Raw genomic sequence first — 24,872 nt, 5'->3', positions numbered from 1 at the left:
TATATTATTTTATGTTTTGAAAATTCTTACTCAGTTAATAACACATTCCTAATTTTTCTTCTATTTTCTCTTTTTAAATTTTTTTTGCCTTTCGGTTTTTATACATTTTCTCTGTAGAGATATTATTAGATAATATCCCCACCTGCACACTCATTATTGATCAATTTGTTCAGATATTTTATTGGCATCAATAAGAAAGAAATGTGTTTGCCTGCTGCACATTTTTGCGAAGACATTCTGGCCTTGGCAGAAGTTCTATGTAACAGCAAATCCTTTAGCGATGTCATCCTTGCCACTCCTTGTCATAAGAAAATTAATCTGAGGAAATAACAGCACACTTGCCTTGTAAATGAGCACAAATATCCATAGAAATGTATATAGCTAATGTGCATCTAATCTTTGATTCCGGTGGCCTTCAAAACGAACAATGTTATTTTTGTATTCATAGCTATTTTGAGAGGGGTCTCAGTGAATTATACAGAGAAAATGTAAGCCAAAATATATTTTTTTCTTATTTTAAAGAAATGATGGTCCCTAAATGTAGCAATGAATCGGTGTGAAAAGATAAAAAAATCTTGAAACACCTATTAACCTTCCTATTTTTTATATAAAAGTCTTGGAGATTTTAGAACTGGTTTGAATTGGTGAATCAGTATCAATCATGCCCATATAGATTTTTAATTTTTTTCTCAAATTATTTTCTTATTTCTTGTGTGTGGTGTCACGCTGTCACTAGACAAAGATTTGCAGAGGGCAAGAACCACAGATTATGAGTACTTTGGAATTTCCATCTGCCCTGTCAAACCACAATAAATATAATACTCTGTACAAAATAGATGATCAATATATGAAGCAGAAAACATTAAATATATCTATATTTTTATTTTGAAGTGAAAAATGTTAACGAGTGAATATTTCCATATTAGTGTTTGCTGTTGCATACAGATGCAAAGATTTCTAAACTTCTTTTCCCAAAATTTCTAATTCTAATGAATATATTTCTATTTATTCTAAATCTCTGAGTTGATATCTAATTTTTAGTTGATAACATAGAAAGTAATTACTCACTGGTTACTACATTTAAAGTGCAATAGTTGCTAAGAGAAATACATTGAAAAAAAGTAAGACAAACAGTAGAATTGACAGATGTCAAACTGGTTCCCATTATTTTCTGATCTTTACTCTTCAGAATATCGTTATCTAATTCCAAAGTTATGTAGAAGAGCAACAAAAGCTATGCATCACTGCAAATTAAAAGACATGAAATTAGGGGCAAGAGTATTTTTTAAAGTACAACTTTTGAATGGGAGATGGATAATAATCTATTTTGTTGAGCTTGTTTGGTTCAGCACTATTCCTTGTCTGCTATACACTTTTTCTTTCTTTTCTTACCAACTGAATGGAAGTCTTTGTCTTCCTCCAAATTGGACAATTAATTACTAAGATTTGAGCATTTTGATGATCTAGAAAACATCCTTTTACTAGCCACAGGGTTGCAAAGAAACCATAGCTGGTATGGAAGAGAGCTTTCCATGCACACGTCTCCACAAACTTCTCAAACTTCTCAGCTCCTCAAACTTTGCACCCACAAGTGTCCATTGCAAAAGGATAGATAAACTTCCAGATTTTTCTCATTCTAATCCACAAATTGTTGAGTGGAGAGCGACAGAATTCTGATACTGATGCATATGTCTGGATGGCACTCCTCTGTTTGTCTCCTGCTACTGGCCAGAGAAGCACGGCAACCATCATTTATGCAACAAGCACTTGCTGAGTATCTGTAAGAGCATCGCATTAGTGGCTGGGCAGGAGACCATAGGTAGTAGACACAACAAGGACAGTCTTTCCCCTGGACATTACCCAGAGTGACTGCCATTGTGGCCAGGCCAATTATGGGCATATACATATTCATTTGTTCTTTTTCTGTTTTAGTTGCCAAAAGGCAAATTCTTCTGCAGGTTCAAAAAGCATCAAACACTAGTTGTGAGGCTGACCCCTAATCAATGATTCGTATGAAAAATAAACTAAAGCCAGAAGAAAATCTCCCTAGCCAATTCTAGGAAAGTAAAAGACAATACCATGGTAAGCTGGGAGGGTTAATTCCAGCAGACCTGACATTGGCCTGAGCTGTTTTACTGAAACAAGACATGTACCTGCTTTTGCACTGATTCCTGGTCAAATCATGGAACATGAAGAATAACAGTGTTGCTTGTAACCATAGTTTTGAGAGGTTTCAAGTATTTATTGATTAACTATAATTGTAAGAAAATTGATTATTTGCATCTAGTTCCACTGAAACACGTGGAGGATTCTGTCACTCAGCTAGTTATGAAGCAAGAAATTTAAGAGACCCCCACATGAGAATAAATTTTGGATCCCTTTGTTTGAGGTGTTTTGTGCATACATCCATGGTTCCTGGCCCCAGAGATGAAGTCCGCCCTGGTCTGGTCCTTGCAGAAGGAGGACAGTAAGACCTCCTAGCTGGCTTTTCTGGACCCCGTGGCCTGAGCCAGCCTTTGGCTGTGATGTGTATCTTTTACGCAGCTGCTGTCTCATGTCCTTTTTCTGCAATCAACTACAAATTTCTAAGCATTGCCATTTTGAGTCCTACGAGTCTTTGTTAGCCATAGAACCCTGTCTAACTGCCACTGTCAGTGTGTGTATGGTGACCCAGGGAAAGGCAAACTGCATTTATAAGGAAATATTACCAACAGGCACAAAGAGTGAACTGTGTCATTCTTGAGGTAACAGAACAACTGGAAGAATCTTTTACAGCTCCCAAGACATTCATTTCTCTAGCAAGTCTTTTTAGCATTTGTTTTTAGACAAAGAGACAATGATGGCTTTACTGACACAAACCATTAACTTTGCAGCTTATAAAAATCTTTAAAAATAATCTAAGCTGCAGCAGGCTAACAAAACAGATATTAATGAGCATCTCAGTGAATGAAGTCAGGAAACTTACATATTTACTGCCCAGGTGAAGGGAGGGTTCACCAAGCTGTCAGTTCTTGGTTTTTCCTTGTGCAGAGTGCTCACCTGAAACCAGAAGATACACTTTGACCTATAAGCTCAGAGAATGAATAAGGACGAAAATAAAAGTCTCTTGGCTTGTTTTATGTTTTTCAAGAAAGGTCCAATTTTCCTGCAAGAATGTCACTAGAGCCACAGTTTGCCTTTTGGTATGGCCCAGAAATTGTTCACCAAGATTTATGAGCTATTTTTGGCCATTGTCTGTTTTCACCCTAAAGGAGCAAAGCTAACTAACTCCTTGGTCATGAGGGTATGTGAGGGTTGGGAGGCGATAACAAGAGAGTCGCCCTAGAGAATGAGTTATTGATTTTTGCTTGTTCCATGGGCTGGCTCTGCCTAAGCAAAACTGTGTCATATATTAAAGTGCTATTTTATCAGGAAAACATTCTAGCATCCTCTGTTTAAATAATTCTGTAAGTTTTGTGAAAATGAATTTATAGGCCAACATGAACACTTTGGTGACATCCAGAGCAGCACAGAGGACATTACTTTAAATAACGGTGTTATCCCATCATCCAATATAAAGATAAATACTAGCCTGCAATGATGGGAAGCTGAGAAACCCCAAGTAGTTCTACATGCCCCTTACTTGTGATCATCACATTTCACATTACCTGTATCTTTTGATAGATTCACGTATCAATATCAGCCACACTTTATAAAACCAGCTTTGAGAATAAATGTCATCATTTTGCTCCAGCTTTTATTAGCTGCCAGTTAGGAAACCTGTTTTATGGAGACTCCATTGATGTCCCCTATTACCTGCACAGTCATGGTGATAACAAATAGTGCCAGAGAATTATGAAGAGAACAAATCGGAACTTCTCTTCAAGAGCCCCTTAGGTCCTGTCCTCAGAGAAATGTCAGGAACAGAGTGACAGCCCTCATAGCCCCTACCCTAGATACAACCCTTTGCTCACTATTTTTTGTGTTGCAAAAGGCACAGCACCTCTTGGAATTCATAGATATGAAGTACAGCAGTGAGAAGTAAACAAAAAAACATTTATTAAAACACTACTGTCAGCCAGAAGTCGTATAAAGCAAATCGTATGAGAATCTTTACAATTCTTAATATCTTCCTTCAAGGTCTGTCTAACTGGGAATAGAAAATGTGAGAAAGATTCAGTACCAGCCTGATTCCAATAACAGTTATAACAATGATATCTGTGGTAAAAGCAAATGAAACACATACTGTGGTGCGGAAAAAAAAAAAAAAAAAAAAAAAAAAAAAACAACAACTGGAAGGAAATACAGCAAATGCCAATAGTGGTTACACCAAGGTTGTGTTTCATGAGTAATTTTGAATTCTTTGCCATTCTGTATTTTTTCTATCTTCCATTATGCACAATGTGGTCAAATATTAAAATGGCTGTTTAAGGCAGTAATATATACTGATTTCCCAAGTTATTATAAGAGGAGAGAAAGACCATGTACAGCTGGGACAGTCAAGGGAGCTTTGGTAGAAATGCAGAGAATGAGCCAAATATTGAAGGGTTGGGAAATAGAAGCTGCATCTATGTGTGGCTTTATAAATCTATGAATCTTTTTGCTGATCTTTACATTTTTATTCATTTCTTTTTGTTAACAAACTTTTATTTGTAAAAATAAGCAAAATAAGCAACTGTGCATTTACTAATTACCGTAATATACTAATTAGTATTAGTGTACCAATACTATACTAATAATGTGTAATTACCACAATGACAAGGAGGGGGAGGTGGGACAAAGAAGACCAAGGCACCGACTCCGCCTTCAAAAGAGCTTGAGTGCAGTGACGTGGACAGGGACAGGAGAGGAATGATGTCTGGGAACATGCCTTATTCAATGGCTCACAACCAACCAGGAGAAGCCCCACGCATCCCAGCATCCTGGTAGACATGCCAAAGTGTTTGAACTTAATCTTGGTAACACATGCTTATCAGAGTTTTCTAAGCAGAGCAATATTGCAATGAATTCAGATGGCTTTTTCTTCCACATTTTTCAAAATCATATTTGACATGCACTATGTCACATGTATATTTTGCAGTCCGTTGTCGGGGGGTGGTCAGCTTGGCCAGATTCCTTACTGAAGCGGCCTGGGATCTTATATGTTATCATAAAGGACACCTTGATCTGCCACGTTTGGTGTTCAGTTTTTCCTGAAAGCTCATCCTTGTTGTGCTCTAGTAGGCTTTCTCCTTTATATTAAAGAGAACTTCTAATGTAAATAATCAAATTTTAAACATCTGTGGGCTGCATTTTCAGCAGAAGAACACTGCTTGAGAAAGAACACATTTAAAGGAAGTAGGGAGTGTTGTACGTGAACATCAGGGCCTAGTCAGAGGAGGCTTTGGGGCAAGAAACTGTTTTATCAGAAGACAATGACCAGAACAATAACTGTGGTTCACTGAGGCTTCTAGAAACCCAGGCAATGTAGCATCCACTGGCATTTCCCCTGAAGCTGGGTGGCTGTAGAGCTCTGTCTCCTTGGAAGCATGATTTATTGACCTCTAAAATGGTACAATTTATTTTCAGATATAAGACCAGAGTTTATAAATGGAAGTACTGACCAATCCAATGAATCCTTATGGACACTGAAGCTCAAATTTCATTTTGTTACCACTTAGGCACATTAATTCCCGCTATATTTCTTAGGCCATGATGCAAATAACATGAAATGCAGTACTCATCACTTCTGAGTGGTGCGTAGTCAGACTTTTGTTCTATCAAATTATTTTCTGTATTTTTAAAATTGCTGAAAATTGTTATAAAGGAGATAGGGGACCATTGGACTAAACCTGTGAACTTAACAACACACCTAATCATTTCAGATTTTATTCTAGTTATGTTTTAGGAAAGATGTCACTATTGGGAAAAATATATTTAAGTAAAAACAATTATAATATTGTTACTTCTGTTGAGTATGATGATCACAAAAAAACATATTTGAATAAGTTTGAAATGCAATGGAAAGAGATTTGTTGGTGAGTATTTCAGGAGCCAGACTTTAATAAAAATTGTGGTAAAACAAAGAGTACTTGGAGATCGTTATGGTTTCGATTATTAATTCTAGGCTACTGAAATCAGCTCTGAATCACCAATTTCATTCTTGTCCTCTCACCAAATATTTTCCTTAGTAACCAACTGGGGTAACCATTGACAGGTTATTTTATTAAATGAGGTGTGAGTCCTAAATTGAGGTTGGCAGAAATAAAAGTACCAGAGGATAGATCTTACTATTGCGATGATAATATTGCCTCCTTAGACCAGTGTCCTGAGTTGCTTATGAAGAAAATGGAGTTTGGAGAAGTAAGGGTCTTCTTAACAGTCCCACCATAGGCTATTCTCCTTATTACGACTATTATTATGAGAGTGGGGATATCAGCTAATCTAGAACTTTTCTTGGGCCTTAAAGAAGAATCAGATATTAAATGTACCACCAAGAAACGCAAAGTTCTCCAGAGTTTTCTCTTCTGGATGTTTTGATTCTGGTGTCAGTTGTCATTATCCTGGTAGAAAAGGGTGCTAAAGTAGGTGGTTCTGATTGCAGCCCCCTCCGTACAAGGAGGGCCAGCTGATCAGCATGCCACCTACAGCTTGGCGAGGCCTGAGTCTTCAGTGTTAGGCTGAATTCCCAAAGGAGTGAGTAAGGGAGAGTGCATGAAATTATTATGATGCTTGCTCACAAGTCACAGGCAGATTCAAGAACTCTTCTTGACAAATGACATAGGCATACTCAGGACCCTTCATGAGCTTACTCAGGACTAGTTCATTTTTAGGCTGCTTTTCCCTGACCTAGTAGCTATTAATAGGCTTGGCTACTTAGTTAAGGCCAGTAAGTAGCCAGGGGAAACCTGTGAGTGGTTTCCAATTACGTTATGAGTGAATTTGACTCCTCTGCCCCTGCAGATGGTTACCTCAGAGAACTATGTAGGAATAAAGAAAACGTGTATGTCAAAGAGCAGAAGAGATACAAGAATGAGGAAAGTCTCTCTTAAATGACAATGGCTCACATGAGGGGTTTGGCATATCTCTGCAGATTTTGGGTGCCCTCACTTTTCAAGTCTTCTGCCGGCCTCTTGTAGTTTGTTCTAGTTAGAATTTCCTACCTGAAATTGGGGCCATTTTCAGCCTTTGATATCTTGGTCTTGAATTGGAACAATATAGCTTTTTGTTTTCAAAAAAATTTTGCTACATATTTGTAATGTAGTTTATCATTCTGTAGCTCTCACTCTACATAAGATCTGTATTCTGGGATTATTTTGTATAGGTATAATTGGGGGAACTGAATATGGTAAATGTATTAATGTAACTTGATATATAAACATGGATTTTTTGTAAAGTTAGTAATTTTTATTTACCTGTTTTTGTGATATCACTGTTTTAAATAAGTGTTCTACTCAAAACTTTAAGAAAGTAATCTGTGCTTTTTTTATATAAAAGCTACATAGCATCTCATTTATTATTGTTCTTGATACGATATAACTCATACAAATCATATCTACATTTTGAAGAGAACATTTACATTTCAAATCAAGTGAAATCTAAAACTAAGAAACTGGAAAAAGAAATGTAAATTTTATCAACAGGAAATTGTGTTTTGTCCTCAAGGAGAAATCTAATTAAAATTATATGAAATTATACAAAATATGATTTATATTTTAACTGATGAATCCTGGTTCCAGTGAACTATACACAGCCATTACCAAAAATGAAGCAAAATAACAATAATAATGAAAAAAAAACCCTAGTACATATAATGTTCTTTGACACTACTACAGAATGGAAAATACTTCTAATTACCACTCATTCTTTAGAACACATCTACATGTTATGAAAAGCAACCTCTGAAAGCCAAGTAGACTGATAATTTTACCAAAAATAATATTTTTAGGGCTAATCTTTCCTTTATAGGAGACTTTCGTACTTATTGGGAGTTATTGACTGTTTCTAAAGAAGCTGAAATTTCAGACATGAACAAAATCCAAGTTAGATTTTGAAATAACCATCTTTTGTCTAATCATCAATCTGGGAACTTACCAGACTCATGGGAAATTGTCTTAACAGTGAGAAGCTTCACACTCTCTTTATCAGACTGAGGTCTATTTGGAACAGAAAACATTCAATTAGCACCACAGAATTAGCATTATATATCTGTGAAAGAAAGTAAACATGATATACACAGAATGAAGAAGATACACAAACATATGTATTTTTATGTGTTTCTATGGCAAAACGTGTGTCTTGTTACATACAGGCACACACATACTTTTATAGCACTTTGTACTTCTGGAATCAAGCCAATAAATCTCCATCCTTCTGTTACAGCAATGCAATGATAAGGTAAATTAAACAGTAAGATATGTCATTCAGGAGACCCTGCTCACTGTGCCATGTGTCATGTGGGGTGGCATGTGGGGTCTCTGCTCCCACTCCCCACATAAGAACGCAGGACATGGTGAGGCCAAAAAGGAACACCCACGGGGCCATAGGTAGGGGAGTCATACCACTATATTCTCGCTGGCAGCTGGGTTGGAGACACAGGAAGCAGGAGCCACATGATCTGCAACCTGCCGTCTGCTTTTCTGCCAACCAACCAACCCCACCTACTAGCTGCAATCCGCGCTTATTAGCTCAGCCACCACCTTCTTGCTAGACCCCCATTTCCTGCTAGCGTAGCCACAGCAGTTATATTAGTGGCCAATGGCTAACTGGTTATAGCTGATGGCCATCCAATCACAGTTGATGGCCATTTACTACCTGAGCCAGCACCTTTCCACATGAGGCCGAGAGCCTGGAAACTGCACTACTGGCTCTGTCCCCACAGATAGGTCATGTGAACACTTGTCACAAGGTCTATATGGTACCGATCTCCAGTCCTGAATCAAGAAGGGGAAGACACATAAATGTTTCCAAACCTTTTGGGCTGGTGTTGAGTTCTGGGGATGTCCTTTTTCATGAGGTCCTGGATACCGCAGTATAGTGTCTGAACTATTTTAATCCAAAGTTCCCACCTATCCTTTCTCAGGTTCTAAATTGTGTCAAACCCAAGTTCCTTTCCTTGGACACATCAAAAGCCTCTATTTCTAATTATTACAAGAAGGGTAGGTGATCTACGGATAGAATTTCTAAAGTTCACAGCCTGATGAACAAAAGCACCTACATAAAGGCAGGCTACAAATTGAGGTCAACAAAGAAAACTTAACCACAGAATTGGGTTTTGACACTAAAACAATTTGTCTCTCTGTAGCACCTGCATTGCAACAGTTGGCTGGATTGGTAACAACTGCTTTTTAAAAAATTATTTATTTCATTTTTTTGCAGTTACAGTTGACATTCAATATTATTTTATATTAGCTTCAGGTGTACAGCACAGTGGTTAGACATTCATATAATTTATGCAGTTATCCTCCTGATTGGTCTAGCACATCCCTGGCACTACACATAGTTGTTGCAACATTTCTGATTATATTCTCTATGCCAGGGGTGTCAAAACTTTTTTCAACGTTTTTCACCAAGGGCCATATGCGGTAAAATACACAAACAGCCAGGCCACTCACTGGAGGTGAAGTATGTATTGCCTCACCTGGTTTATTTAAGTAAACTAAATATATTTTTGCAAGTTGCTGCGGGCCAATTAACAATGGATTGCAGACCGCAGTTGGCCCGCGGGCCGCAGTTTTGACACCCCTGCTCTATGCTGTACGTTACATCCCCGTGACTATTTTGTAATTACCAATTTGTATTTCTTAATTCCTTCAGCTTTTTCACCCAATGCCCCAAACTCCCTGCCCTCTGGAAACCAACAGATGTATTTGAGTCTGTTTCTTTTAAAAAAAAAGTTAAAGGAGAACAAGCATCAACTGTTAAGGTAAAGCCACTAATTGCTGTCTCAAGGTGCTGGCATGATTTTTCCCTAATTGTGATAAACATACTGAAAATTTCATTGGGAAAACTATTTAAAAACTCTAGGTATGTTTCCTGTGATATTTATCCATGTAGTTATATTCATTCTTCTATGTTTACCTTTCATCTTTTGATTCTCCATTTTACTACTTTACCCAAGCTTAAGAGCAATGTTCTCTTTCAGTTGTTGGAATTTCTCCACTGAATAGAGAAAGCCCTGACAAATACTTAGCCAAACTCCATTTATAGTGTCTTCTACACAAATTCTTTAAGAAACAAACCAAAAGTAAGTATAAGTATAGGATCAATACTCTTCCCTGTATAAATGATAAGGTAAGAGCTTGTAGGGAAAAAAATAAAAATGATGTGGCATTACTTACTGGTCATTTCCATTTTCTGGTGTGCCTAGGGGAGGAGAGAATTGTTATCAGAGTTGCAAGAAGCTTGGCTACAAAAAATCTGAGACCCCTGCAACTTTCTGTGCAGAGATATTGCTAAAGACAATTTTTAACTTTTTTTATTTCTCCACTCCCTGCCCCACTGACCATTTTCTTAGATATGGTTACCATTCATTTCTCAGGTATGACTAATACATTCATGAAATAGTCCTAACTAGGCCAACTCCACAGAACTTAGTTCCAGACTAATTTTAGTCTTATAATTTCATCACTATGTGAAACTGCTGTTTGTTATCACACATCCCTCAGAAACCAGAAAAGTCTCAGTTTATACCAGTATCTCTGAAAACAAAATTTTTCTTTCGAATATCAAATTACCTTTTTAGACCAGGTAATCAAATTTGTGACTTTCCTTTGTACATTGCTCTTCTTGAGGACACAAATCACTGTATCTGTGATGAACTATCATGTAGATATTGCTTCTAATTGCATCTGAATCCCACTGATTCAGCCTCTCAAAAATGCCCACAATGTCACTGAGGCTACTAATGGCAACTAATCTTTTGTGTGCTTTGCCAGGCTGCTCCACAGGGACTGGTAGAAACAAAGTGGGCTTAGAGTGAGACTCAGATGATTCATTCTGCACATGAACGTGGCCTCCAGGAGCTGATGTTGGTGGTCAAACCTCGCATTAACTGTGAGCTACCTATCAGGCAAGCTACTCGTATAATGTAATAGCTTTGTTTTGTTCCCAGTTTTTCTGTGGTTTTAATTCATTACTACTCAGCTCCTGTTTCTTGGATTCCATCTCTAATCTGGCTCATGTCATTGGATGTGTATATACAAAGCCCTGTGAATATAGTTCTCCTGGCTTTGAACATCATGGTTTTATGCAGACCTTTATTTCCACTAGCTTTTTGGCTACTTCTTTTTCTGTTACATTGGCTAAGGTTTTCCATCATGACACTTAATCCTTAGGAATTAACTTCAGGGTGCCATATAGACCAACTAGATCTAAGCTCGTCTTCCCTACCATAAGTAGGGTTTCAACAGCATTTTAAAAAGTTCTGTTATAAATGCTATGTGTGATATCACCTGTGATGCTCATAGCTGTGTTCCAAAATGGGTTGATATCTTTTGCATGCTTATTTAATTTTTTTTCTTAGAATACTGTAACATGGGTTCATTAGCACATAGATGCATACCAGCAGACTACTTTCTGCATATATGCTGTTCTTATTTGGATTAAATCTCAGACTATTGTTAACATTATCCAGATAAGTGTAATTTCATATTAAAATCTGATTCATGTTGTCTTCCAGAAAGCAGAGTTAGTTTATAAATTTTATGAACTTAATGAAGTCTTACCGACATATTGAAGAGCAATTAACTGAGGGTTCATAATGGTGCTAATTGAATGATAACAATGTTATAAATTCTGTTTGGAAAACAGAGTTAACCATAACCAAGAAGATTTGGCTAATGGTACAATTGTTAAACTTGGTTATAAAGTATCATATGTCTTCAGAATAACTCTCCACAGTGGTAGGAATTTGGTACATTTTATGCCCCCCGAATGATCCAATTCATCCACAGAGTCCTCTTTAATAGACAATGTCCACTTTATAAATAACTTATTTGCAAATCTTCCTATGCAAAGCCATTTTTCAGGAAAGGGTATTTTTACAAATGGATTTAGCACTCTCTCTCTCTCTCTCTCTCTCATATATATATATATTTATTTTTTAACCTTTCTTGTGTAGTCAACACCCACAGGATTCAACTTGGATGGTTGATTTCACATAAAAGATAGGATTGGTGGTTTAGCAATTTAGAGAAATTAAACTGATGTTTAAACATGCCATTTCCCCTCTGGAAATTGAGTAAGAAAACATATTTTCTACATTAAGAAGTTTATTCATTAACTCCCAAAGAGAAAGTAATTGATTTGTTTTCTTGTTATTTTCCACCAAGAGCTAAAACGAACACTACTGTTTTTGTCTCTTAACTTTCCCTTCACTGTCATGCCTTCACCCAGCTGTCTATGTGGTGGGCGTGGGTAGGGACCCGTCTCAGGAGCAGCATTCATTAGTGTCCTGGAGACACCCTGTCCATGGGGTACACAAAGGATAGTGTGGCTTATATCCCTGTGTCTCATCAAATAACCGATTTTTCCTTTTTCATAGTATTTGAGATTTAGGTAGAGTTCCGCTAGTGAAATATTTAGAATGTACGTGAGGAAAGGCAAGGTTTTATTTTACTGAAAACATAAAAATTTAACTCAGCAAGCATACAGTAAGACTCTGCTATGCGTTATGCATGATGCAATGTGAACAATATGTGTTTTGTGACTGGAGAGGTTGCCTGAAGTTGTGGACTGAATGTTTGCATCCCCCTAAAATTCATATGTTAAATCTGAACGCCCAATGTGATGAATTTAGGATGTTGGTTCTTTGGAAGGTGATTAGATCACAAGACCTGAGTCTTCATGGGATTGCTGACCTTATAAAAAGGCCACAAAAAACTCTCTTGTTCTTCCCAACACGTGAGACACAGAGAGAAGGCAGTTAGCTATAAACCAGGAAGAATAAATACCCTCACCCTATCTGATGACTTCTTGATTGGACTTCTCAGCCTCCAGAATTGTGAGCAATAAATTGTTGTTTAAGCCACACAGTCTACAGTATTTTTGTTATAGCACTCAGAGCAGACAAAGGGAAAACCGGCACATAGAGAAGTAACTATGTGCACTGTAGCAGGATGAATAATATCACAAAATTCTATAGAATTTAAAGTGAGAACACTCCAGTGTGCTTAAAGAGATAGTGTGTTATACAAAGATACATCAAATTGGTGTTTGAACTAGATGCTAATGGATAAATTGGAGATTAAATATGTTATAAGAATTAAGTGGTGGGCTGGACACTCTAGAGGAAGAAATAGCAGGGATGAAAGCAGGGGCACATACCACTGCATTACACAACCAGGGCAGGGGTCTGCAATGGAAAGAGAGACTGATGTGTAAGATAACAGAAAGGAGTACTGAGCCATGAAAACTGAAGGGGCATTCTGATGAAGTGTCTAATAAAAACAGCTCAAGTTCCTGGAACAGAAAAAAAAGACTGAATGAAGACTGAAAGATATCTGAATAAAGTAGGGACCCTAGTTAATAATACTGGATCAATACTGGTTAAGTAATTGTGACTAATATACCATATTAATAATAAGAAAAACAGGTATGGGGTGTATGGCAAGTCCAGCTATGTTTGCAACTTTTTAATGCATTTTAATCTATTCTAAAATAAAAAGTTTACTTAAACAAAACACAACAACATAGTGTAATTATGGGAACCATAAATATTTAAGAGGTCGGGAGAAGGTAAAAACAGCAAAAAGAAGAAAACAAAGTGTGAGGATGTTTTAAAAAAAGCAGTGTCATTTTAAAGGAAAGAGGAAAGACTTCTAAATGCTATTGGAAGATTAAGGAGGATAATAAAGAATTTCAGACTAGAATCCCACTAAAAATTGCAGTTGTGTTCAATCCTGAGGAACTAATTCAATTAACGGAGCCCACAGTCGTGGAAGCCACCCTCATTGAAAGGAATTGGTGCCTCCCAGGAAAGAACAAAATCACAGAACACTCTTCTTGAGATTATGGGCCCCTAAACTAAATTCTTAACAAGCTTCCCTTTATCGTCTGTTATATGGAAAAGGAACACATCTTCACCATAGATAATGCATGTCATTTTCTGTCTTCTTTACTACCATACTCCCCCAACCACCTACAAAACTGGAGCTATTTGATTAAAAAGAAATTTTCCATATTTGATAATATCTGCCACTAGTAGTTAATCCCTACTCCTTACTTCACCAGCATGCAATGGCTTTCTCTACCCCTTTGTCTCTATTTTTGGTATCAAGCAATATGGCATTTTATTTTTTCTGTAATTCCTCTATATCCTTCAGAGTTTAGACTGAGCATGTGTATTCTCAACAAAATGAAACAAAACATTGTTACCTACCTGGGTCTGTCTTCCGGCACATTCGATACAAACCCACCAGAGCAAATGCTGAAAGTGTTATTACAATCAAAGCAATAACTACAGGCAAAATAATACCTAGGAAGTATAGGAGACATTGTCAGAGTGGCTATTGAATGTCACAATAAATAGTTGATGCACCGAACAAATGCATGCATGCTTTCTTCTTTAAACATCATTCTATTAAAATGTTGTATTTTAGGCAAAGACTGATCTGATTCAAGAGTTTTGCTCCAGTTGTCATTTCTGACGTATCCACTTGATGTCAGTCTTGTAGCCTTTCTGAAATAAAATTTCAAACCTAAGGGAGATAGTTCCCCCCTTCCTGTAGACTGGAGGAGTCAGAAGATGGAAGACTGGAGAGGCAGAGATGTCCTCTAGACCTACAGTCAGACCCACATTCACACATTAGATTCTTTACTACCTTATAACAAAGTTACTGGAAAAAAGTATATATATTCCGCACTAGAAGTGCTCTAGTGAATAAAGCTGGTTTTCTAAAAAAAAATCTCTCAAGCATCTTTCCACAATAATATCTTAGAATTAGAAAAGGCATAAAATAACATAAATGGATACAGTTGGATAGCACAGTGTATATGATTTCTAAACATGAGCAGCATAGTTCAAGAAAGATGTGCATGTGTGTGCATGTGTGTGTGTAAATGTCTATTTGGGGAAGTGCGTTGCTGCAGTAATTAGGGTGTTTTTTTTTCTGTTTTAAGAGGAGGGTTTGCTGTTTGTTTTTTCAGCATCTGCCTTCTTTTCTAACAGTCATTTCCCGGATTAAAACAACAGTGATGAAAGGAAAACACTGCCCTAGGGATATAACTAGTGATATAGAAGTTATAGTTACTAATTAGTTAGGTATTCTCAAATGGTTGCTTATGTGTTCCTCATGTTTATTAGGGAATGGGAATAATTACCAAATTCATTTGTAGGGTGGTTTACACTTGCATTGTTATGATTAAATATTTGTTTTAAGTAAGTCCTGCTGGGTTCATATTAGACCTTGAATGAGATCACCAGTGCCTTCCAAAATGAGGAAGCTACGAACCAGCTGGTCAATAAATGCAATGATGACCCGTTGGAATGGAATGGCTTACCTAAACTTAAGATCACCTTTTATCATCCCAGATTCATATATATTCATCTTATTTTTAATTTCCAGGGAAATTAATTAATATTCTCTACTTAGTTCTAGCATACACGTGTATGTTATATGACATACATCTGTTCTTGCTAAAATGGAATATTTCTTTAAAAGCCATTTTTAGCATTAAGACAAAGTTCTGTAAAGGTGAACAATTTGTTTTTTTATGGGTATCTCTGGCTGTGCACTTTGGCTTATCTGAGACTGACCCCATCAATTCACCTTGACCCTTGGTGGTAATTGCTTAGCATTAAGGTAAGAAAATAATCCTAACGCTGTGCTCATTAAAACCAGACTCCCAAGTAGGAAATTTTCAAAGCATGTGGCAGTTAGATAGCATTATTATGAGACTGCATATTCAGTAAAGCTGATAAAAAATCTATCTATAATCAAATCTCTTCCCATACTGGTAACATTCAAACATTCTGCATGTCTACTGCCATGAAAGAAGATACGTCTGTTACTCACTGGAATAAGAGGGGCTGGTTGAAGAAGAGCTTACATTTTTTGCATTCTCAGTGCCTATTATTTGAAGAAAGAAAAACATCAGTGACCTTTGGTTAACGTGTGCCAGTCCTCACAATCATCCCTTCATCCCTCCTCCCGTTTAAGTAAGCCTCTGGGATCTGTAGGTATGATGCTTCGAGTGAATATATCTGATCTCATTCTTAAAGAGCTCTATTTTGCAAATCAAGATTAGTAGGGAGTTAATGTATACAATTTGATGAGTTTGGACATACACCCATGAAATCATCACCGCAATCAAGGTAATAGACACATATACGCATCACATCCAAAAGTTTCCTTGTGCCCCCGCTTCTTTTTGTGGATGTGCTTTTTTTTTTTCTTTCTGTTTTTGTATATCAATTATACCTAAATAAAACTTTCTTTCTCCTTCCTCCCTTCCTTCCTCCCTCCCTCCCTCCCTCCCTCCCTCCCTCCCTCCCTCCCTCCCTCCCTCCCTTCCTTCCTTCTTTCTTTCTTTTTCTCTTTCTTTTTTTTAAGATTGGAACAGTTCGAATATATGGTGATGGAAGGAGAACTGACTCTGGGTGATGAACACACAATGGGATTTATAGATGATGTAATACAGAATTGTACACCTGAAATCTATGTAATTTTACTAACAATTGTCACCCCAATAAATTTAATAAAATAAAATTAAAAAAAAAAAAAAGAAAAAAAAAAAGATTGGAACAGTTTTCTTGGTGAGAAGGGGTTAAGCAAAGCCAGTTTGCACTCATGCACACAGAAGTCATACCTTGAGACTGTGAGATGTTGTCTATAATTGCTGTTGGTACTGAGGGTGATATACTGGTTTCAGAAGGTGAGGCATCTGGTTGTGAAGAGCTAACTGCAGGCAAAATCATAAATCCAGTCAGACTATAGTATCAACTCTTCTTATTGGATTTCTTTGCGATTCAAACAGTTTGCATTTCTGAAGATCTGTGAATACTGTTTCTTGTTGAATACATACAATTGTGCACTAAATCCTAACTTCATCTAGTTCTCTTGTAACAAAGAGTAAATTTGGAATCACAAAACCTGGGTTTCTGTATTATATCTTCAAAAACTGTTAAGAAAACTTGAGTACATCTCTTATTCTAGGCTGCAGCTGGTATCCCGTACTGTACGAGATTCTTATGGGATGAAAATCTATGCAAAAGCATTATTCACATGTCAGATATTATAACTTTGAGTGATAGTGATTTTGTGTTTCTACCACAGATACTTAAAGTGAACATAAATGCACAGGACTTCTTTTTTTAGAGTGTTTCTTGGTAAAAGAGAAAGATTGCAATCAAAGCTTTGGTTAAAAGGATTGGGGAAAAATCAAAGATTCCTTCGTGTTCACCTTAAAGCTCAGCAGTAGTTTACGCTTAAGTGCTTTATCTAGAGTAACTGCTGCTTTGTTGCATTTCTACCGTGTTTCCCCGAAAATAAGACCTAGCCGGACCGTTAGCTCTAATGCGTCTTTTGAAGCAAAATTAATATAAGACCCAGTATTATATTATATTATATTATATTATATTATATTATATTATATTATATTATATTATATTATATTATATTATATTATATTATATTATATTATATTATATTATATTATATTATGACCTGGTCTTATTTTACTATAATATAAAATATTATTATATAAAACCGGGTCTTATATTAATTTTTTCTCCAAAAGACGCATTAGAGCTGATGGTCTGGCTAGGTCTTATTTTCGGGGAAACAGGGCACCACGGTCCGTGTTCTCTTCTTTCAAAGAAAATGTAAATGTTAAACTTATTATAAACTTATTATAGTTTAAACTTATTATAATTATTATTTGCTTGCTTAAGTCAACCTTTGCCATCTTTAGTCAGAAGGACTGACAGAAAAATAAAAATTTATTATTCAAAATCCACAAATCTCAGTACATTTCAAGGAAATATAAATAATTAAATGTTTTATAAGTGCATATCATTTATTCTTGTACGTTTGGAATAAAATGTAATTTGTATTTAGAAAAATATTGAAAAATCTTTCTCTTTTTCTTATAGTATGAAGTGACATCTTTTTATCACACCTATTTGCCTTGTCTCTCTACTGAATTGGATGTTCCTGGAGTGTGAAAGCCATAACTCCCACCGTAGCCCACATATTCGTGGAGCTCTGACCACAGTGGGTGTGCAGTGAAACGTAGCTGATGGCTTGGCTGAACTAAGAGGCATCTCTTATAATTATGGCCCTCTCAGGAGTATTGAGACAATGTATAATTGTATCAAAGAAATTGATATCACCTATGACTGCCTTGGATCTTTCCTTCTTTGCCACCCACAGTACAGTACGCATTGCATGCTCAGGCATTTTTGACATCTGTGGGGGAAGAATAATGTTTAAGAGTCTGTACTGCTCTTGCCATGCAAGATATCTGTGGGAGGAAGCTAGATATATGTCTATAAGAACAAAGAAAAATATCAAGCTAGTGTACTAAGCAGACAGAGAAAAGAATATTAAATGAAAGAGTGGGAACTAGCTGAAACTTTGGTACTTTTAGTTGCTTTTTCCCATGTCAAGTGTTTTAGTAAGGATGAATGCTCTTTCAGTTGTGTTGGTTGAGAATGAGATGGCTGATTAAATAAACAATGGCATTGATCCATCTGGGATTTCCCAAAGGTTGTTTCAAGACTCCTACCTTATTACCTTCTCACAGACAGGCTAAGTGGTAGCTATAATTCTGAGTATAATCTATCTGGTTCAGATGAAACTCTATGCTTTCCTATATAAAATGTGTTGATGGTCCAGTGCCAACTGTTATCGATACTGATATATAGGTAGGCAAGATAATTAACTCTTCTAAAATGGAGGATTCATTTGATCCTTGAATAAAGACTCAAAATTTTTCCTTTGGTTTTAATTTTAGCCTTCAGTTAATTATTTCTGAATCTAGTACACACACACACACACACACACACACACCCCTTACCTCTATTACATGTAATGTCTTCTGGTGTTTTCTTTTCTTATTTCTTTTATTTCATTGTTTAAAATACTGGTCATGAATGGGAATTAACTCACAACTTGAGAAACCCTGCCCTTTAGCATGATCATATTGATGAAATTATGGGTCTTCACTAAATTCACCAATTGTGAGCCTAATGTGATTCTTTCTGTGGCTAAGATAGTGGGAACCATGATGGTTTCAGAGCTGATGATCTCCGAGGGTTTTGCTGAGACTCTGTTATCTTACATTACAACTAGAGTAGCATTGGCAGAGGAGGTACAAGAGAGGTACAGTGGATAGTTAAGAGCATGATTCTGAAGTCTGAGTACCTGGGTTCAAATCTGACTCTAGCATTTATTTGCTGTGAATCTTGGACAAGTCACTTAAACTCTTTGCATCTAAGTTTTCACATCTACAAGTAATGATTATAATAGTTCCACATCACAGTGTTGTGAAAATTAAATGAGTAAAAATAAATTTAAATTGCCTAGAAGAGTTCTAGATACTAATATGTTTATATTATATATAACACTATTATAAAATTATAATATGTTAAGTTATATTTTATTAATATATATTATTTTATAATATCCTGTTATTATATTGTAGTTAGGCCCCTGAGAGTTGTACCTTTCAATCAAAGTAGATTTGTCTAATTTTCTCAAAAATTTTAAATGTAAAAATATACGAAATAGACTATCAAGAAACATCAAATTGAAATACTGACTCTTTTTTGTTTTTAAGCCTGCTGTCTTTCAGACTAGTACTTAATCATTGATTTTCCTGATTGTCAGGCCTTTGGACTTGGACTGGAATAACACAATCAACTTTCCTAGGTCTCCAGGCTGCCAGCTTTCTGACTGCAGATCTTGGGACTGCTCACCCTCCACAATGCATGAGCCAATTTCTTATAATAAGTCTATCTGTATATATCTATATTATCTATCTATCATCTATCTATCTATCTATCTATCTATCTATCTATCTATCTATCTATCATCTATCTATCTATCTATCTATCTATCATCTATCTATCTATCTATCTATCTATCTATCTATCTATCTTCTATGTATCCTATTTTTTCTGTTTCTCTAGAGAACACTAATACAGTAAAATTTCCAGAAAATTAAGGACAGATAGTTTATTCTTTTTCTAATACACTGAGGCATACTGGTCCATTTTTCTTCAGAGCTAAGATCTCTTATCAAAGAAATAAAGAGGTTTATTTCCAAGGACAAGTCTGTGGAAAAATGATAACACTAAAGAAAAGTGAATTCCATCTCTGCTTAAAATTGTAATGGCTACGTGATATCTGCATATATATCTAGAGAATAAACAGTCTTTCATCATTTTTTAGTAGGTCTTTCCAGCTCCTCATGAGCTCTGAACTTAGAGTTAGAAAAATGAGGAGGTAGAATAATCTGGCAGCTAGAAGGTCACTTCTCCATAAACTACGAGTATATTTTAAACTGCTTTCCCCCCACCCAACGTATAACACAACCACAGCTACAGAGGAAAAAAAATCGTTCCCTCTGCAAATCTTAACCTAAGGTTACCTGAAGCTTATCTATTGACATATCATTTTATACCAACATGACTACTAGAGTTATTATAGTTATTTATAATGTTGAATAGTCTTCCTTGGAAATGCTTAATGACAGGCTCCATATATCTATCACTTACAACTCTTAGCTAGTGTTACTCTAATGGAACAGAATGATTTTATTGAACGACTCAGTTAGTAGTGATTGGTTGAATATACTATTCTGTATATTTAGCAGGGTATCATACTAAATTTGAACTCTTACCAGATCTGTTACAGTGGGCAGTTGAAGTTTGACTTTTCTACATGCTTTAGACATTGAACATTAATTCCTCATGTTTAGCATTGTTAAATACAGCTATCTACTTTATACTATTGAGTGGAATGAATAGATATGTCCTCAGACCCGGATCAATAATTTCCATGTAACTATGACTATTTTTTAAAATCTTTATTATATAATTATGATATCATATCTATGTATAATTTCTTATAATTCACATTTTATTTAGAGTTGCCTTACTTATTTTTAATTCCCCTCAAAAATCCTATATAAAACAGTCATCAATTTCTAGACTTTTACTAATAGTTTTTGAAGTGGGTGGTAAAAAACAATTTTTTAATAAAATTAAAGCTGGGTACAGAATATGAAAAACTATCAAATGTGAGAACTATGTATCATCTATTGAAGGACTAAATGCACATTAGCTCATATTTATAAAAAAGAAGTATACTAATAATTCTATAGGCTGAAATTCTACCTCAACTTCTACCTAAAAAAGAAATACTATTTTAAGTAAGATCCATATCCTTGATCATATGGGTGAATATTTTACCAATTTGATATTTGAACATCTTTGATAAATATATATAACTGGAGATTTTAAACAAACACAATTGCAGTTGTTAATAAAGACATAATATATCCAAATATTCGGATAACATATATCCGAAGCTTGAGACTGACTTGTCTTGAGGCTTATGAAATCAGTCTCATTTCTTGCTAGTCCACTATTCAAATCAATGGCCTGTTTTACTATCTATTTTAGGAGAACTAGTTTCCATAATTCAAAATTAAAATAGCCTAAGTGGATTTTCATTACATTTAAAAACCCATTATAGTTAAAGCTGGAATTTTGTGAACAAAATAAAGGATGCTTCAGTCCCTCCTTAAAAGAGTTGAGGATTTTGGCAGCCTCTCAATTCTCCATCTGTAGCTTCTCCAGGATAACAAATCCATGAAGCAGAGGGGAAGGACTTCTCCAGCACATGTACAGCATTGGCCAATGCAAAGCCTCTTTGCCTGGATGGACCATTTTATGTTTTGTTTCCCTTTGTTTTCCCCAGTGCTTTTTCTAGTGCATTTGTAGACTATATATAGGTGGAAATACAAATAAAAAAAATGGTGATGAGGTGAAATACAGAGTATTAATAATATAAAAGTAACTTCATTCATGAGCTATATTTTGTAGAAGACAAATGAAAGTTAAAAGCATAATCATTTCAGCTTTGAATTCCTCGAATATAAGCGGTAGAAGGTAAACTATGATGATTATTTAGGACATTTGCTGTGGAAATCGAAATCTTATTAAAGGCACTCATAAATTTCATGGCTTTATTTTTAATTTTTTTACATTACATGATCTTCTAGGTTTATTTCACATATTTCTCAGTTTATATTAGGTTGATGCAAAAGTAGTTGTGGTTTAAAAGGTTAATAATAATGACAAAACCCGCAATTACTTTTGCACCAAACTAATAAATACCAAAGGTGACTAGGATTGAGAATCTAAGAGATTTGTCATTTATTAAAATACCAGGTAGGATGTAGGAACATAAAAATCCCCCAAATAATTGTGATTTCAAAACAACAGGAAGATTCAATGTTACCATCTTCCCCTGGCCAATGATCTTTTCCAGTTCCCATTGCTCCATCATCCGAAATTCATTCGGTTTAAAACTAAGGATGGCAAAGTACAAGCACTTGTTGGAGTGCCAACATTTTAGGCTGTTAACTGTGGTTTATAACATCATCTCTTTGGATGGCAGGACTAGGCTTTGTTAGGAAATACTGAGAAGGCAGTTCACAAACACACTACGCTTCTGGGAGAGGACATGCCAACCATTGAAACAGAGCAAGAACAGCGGGTTCTGGGCAGAGGACAATTCCACGGGCTTCATACATTTATCACTCCAGCCACAGAGCATTCAGGCACGTCCTTGTATGTTCTTCTGGTCTGCTTTCTTTTTTTTTTCCTTGTACTACTTCACCCTGCCCTCAAACTTGTTGATCAACTTATTCTTGGGATTTTACACATGAACATCCTCAGAGAAAAGCAAAAACAAAAGCAAAAACATGAACTTACCTGGTATTTTTGTTGTTTTGATTGAACTCTGATTCTCAGCTTTAGAGGAAAGAAAAGGAAAGAAAATCATTAAAATTAAATGTTGAATGTCAGATCTATTGTCATAATTGTTTCAGGTGGCAAATGGATATAGAACTCATTTCTGATTCACTCATTTCTGATTCACTTTTCCTCAAATTATAAAATCATGAGGCTTCATGATTAAAAGATACTTTAGATTGGGGTCAACCAACTTTTTCTAACAGGGCCAAAGAGTAAATATTTTAGGCTTTGTGGGCCCTAAGTCTCTGTAGCAACTTTGCTGTTGTCGTCTGAATGCAGGTTTACGTAATACCTGTATTCCAATGAAACTCTACAGAAAAACAGGTGGGGGCCAGATTTGGTCTGCAGGCCACAGTTTGTTGTTGACCTTACTTTAGAACATCTGGTACAAATTCACATCTTGAATATGCCTGATAACACAGACAACTACAGATCCTTTGGCAGGTGCTTCATGAGTGGCACTGCCATGTGTCATTATTTCTAGTAAGATCTGATGCATCTCCTGACCTGGGGAAGATTCAAGAAGGTTTAGACAGATACCTTTGAAACTTAGGGAATTCCTTTAAAGTCAGTACAATCCAGAAAAACTTTCTAGAAGTAAAATTACTTGAGAGAATTATATTCAAAGTTCAATTCAACAACTTTGAGTATATGCACCATGAACAAGATTTGCCATGTGAAAAATATAGAAAATATTTTTGAAACAAATGGAGGCCCAATTAATATGTTTAAAATATCCATTGGCCTCCTTTGTATCTTCACTTGACTGTTTATCAGCATCTCCAATTTAACATGCCCAAAACAAAACTCTTGACTGGTAGACTTAAAGCTGCCTCTACCCCCGCCTTCTTGGTTCAATGCATAGCACAATTTCCCCGACTAGTTGCACAAGTCAAAAAAGTAGTGGCCTTTTTTTGATTCTCCTCTTTTTCTCACCCCCCATCAGCTCTAGTTTCATAATATATTCCAAATATGTCTCACCATTTAATCAGCTACTGTTCATCTGGAACCCATATTTCTTCCCTTAGTACCTGCAACAGCCACCTAGAAAACTCTTTTTAAATTTAAACTTGGCTGCTCCAATGGCTCCTTATTCTTTCGACTAAGGCTGGCAAGTCTTTATAGGATGCAGTCCATGCATTGCTCCTAAATTCATCTCCAACCATTCAGCCCATTTAGATCAAAGTGGGTAGGGGCTCTTCCCACCTCAGGCTTCTCTCCTTGCTCTTCCCTAAATCTGTGTTGTTCTCTCAAACCTGTATTGGCTTCCTTTTACCTTTCACGACTCTGCTCAGGTGTCACCACTCAGAGAAGTCTCTTCCAACCAACTTATCTAAAGTTGTCTCTACATTTCCCTTCACACTAGTCTACCATTCTGCATCACTTGCTCAACAGTACTTTTTTTTTTTTTTTTTTTAACTACAGTGACATTCACTTTATTAAAATTTTGTTGTTGTTGTTGTCAGGATGTAAACTCCATGAGGACAGAGATCTCTCTTCCTTTTATTGAATTTTAAAATTAAAGTATAGTTGATATATAATATTATATTCGTTTTAGGTATCCAACATATTGATTCAACAGTTTTATGTATTACTAGGTGATCACAGCACATCTAGTAAACCATCTGTTGCCATGCAAAGTTATTATAATATTATTGACTATATTCCCTTTGCTGTATATTATATCCCTGTGACTTATTGTTTTATAACTGGAAGTTTTTACCCCTTCACCTTTTTCATCCATAACCCCTACTTCCCTCCCCTCTGGCAAACATCATTTTGTTTTCTGTATCTGTGGGTCTGTTTTTCGTTCTCTGTATCTCTATTTCTGTTTCGTTTTGTTTGTTCATTTGTTTTGTTTTTAGATTCCACATATAAGTGAAATCATATTGCATTTGTCTTTCTCTGTCGGACTTATTTCACT

General features: G+C 36.0%; 1 protein-coding gene across 2 annotated transcripts in view; it reads right to left on the bottom strand.

Moving 5' to 3' along the window:
* Window positions 1-24,872, bottom strand: part of EMCN (endomucin) — a 97,721-nt gene that overhangs the window by 5,523 nt on the left and 67,326 nt on the right. Inside the window, exons 5-11 of one of the 2 annotated variants that reach the window (XM_019757679.2) lie at window positions 22,907-22,945; window positions 16,768-16,860; window positions 15,975-16,028; window positions 14,339-14,434; window positions 10,299-10,323; window positions 8,053-8,114; window positions 2,966-3,039 (exon numbers count right to left, since the gene is read on the bottom strand). In XM_019757679.2, coding sequence (XP_019613238.2) covers window positions 3,005-3,039; window positions 8,053-8,114; window positions 10,299-10,323; window positions 14,339-14,434; window positions 15,975-16,028; window positions 16,768-16,860; window positions 22,907-22,945 — 404 coding nt within the window. In that variant the 3' untranslated portion in view covers window positions 2,966-3,004. The remainder of the gene's footprint in view (window positions 1-2,965; window positions 3,040-8,052; window positions 8,115-10,298; window positions 10,324-14,338; window positions 14,435-15,974; window positions 16,029-16,767; window positions 16,861-22,906; window positions 22,946-24,872) is intronic. The other variant, XM_019757678.2, reaches the window with a different exon arrangement.

This window comes from Rhinolophus sinicus, linkage group LG02 (assembly GCF_036562045.2).
Source record: "Rhinolophus sinicus isolate RSC01 linkage group LG02, ASM3656204v1, whole genome shotgun sequence".
Lineage (NCBI taxonomy): Eukaryota > Metazoa > Chordata > Mammalia > Chiroptera > Rhinolophidae > Rhinolophus > Rhinolophus sinicus.
The sequence above is the reverse complement of the archived record's forward strand: the minus strand, read 5'-3'. Positions and strand labels throughout refer to the sequence as shown.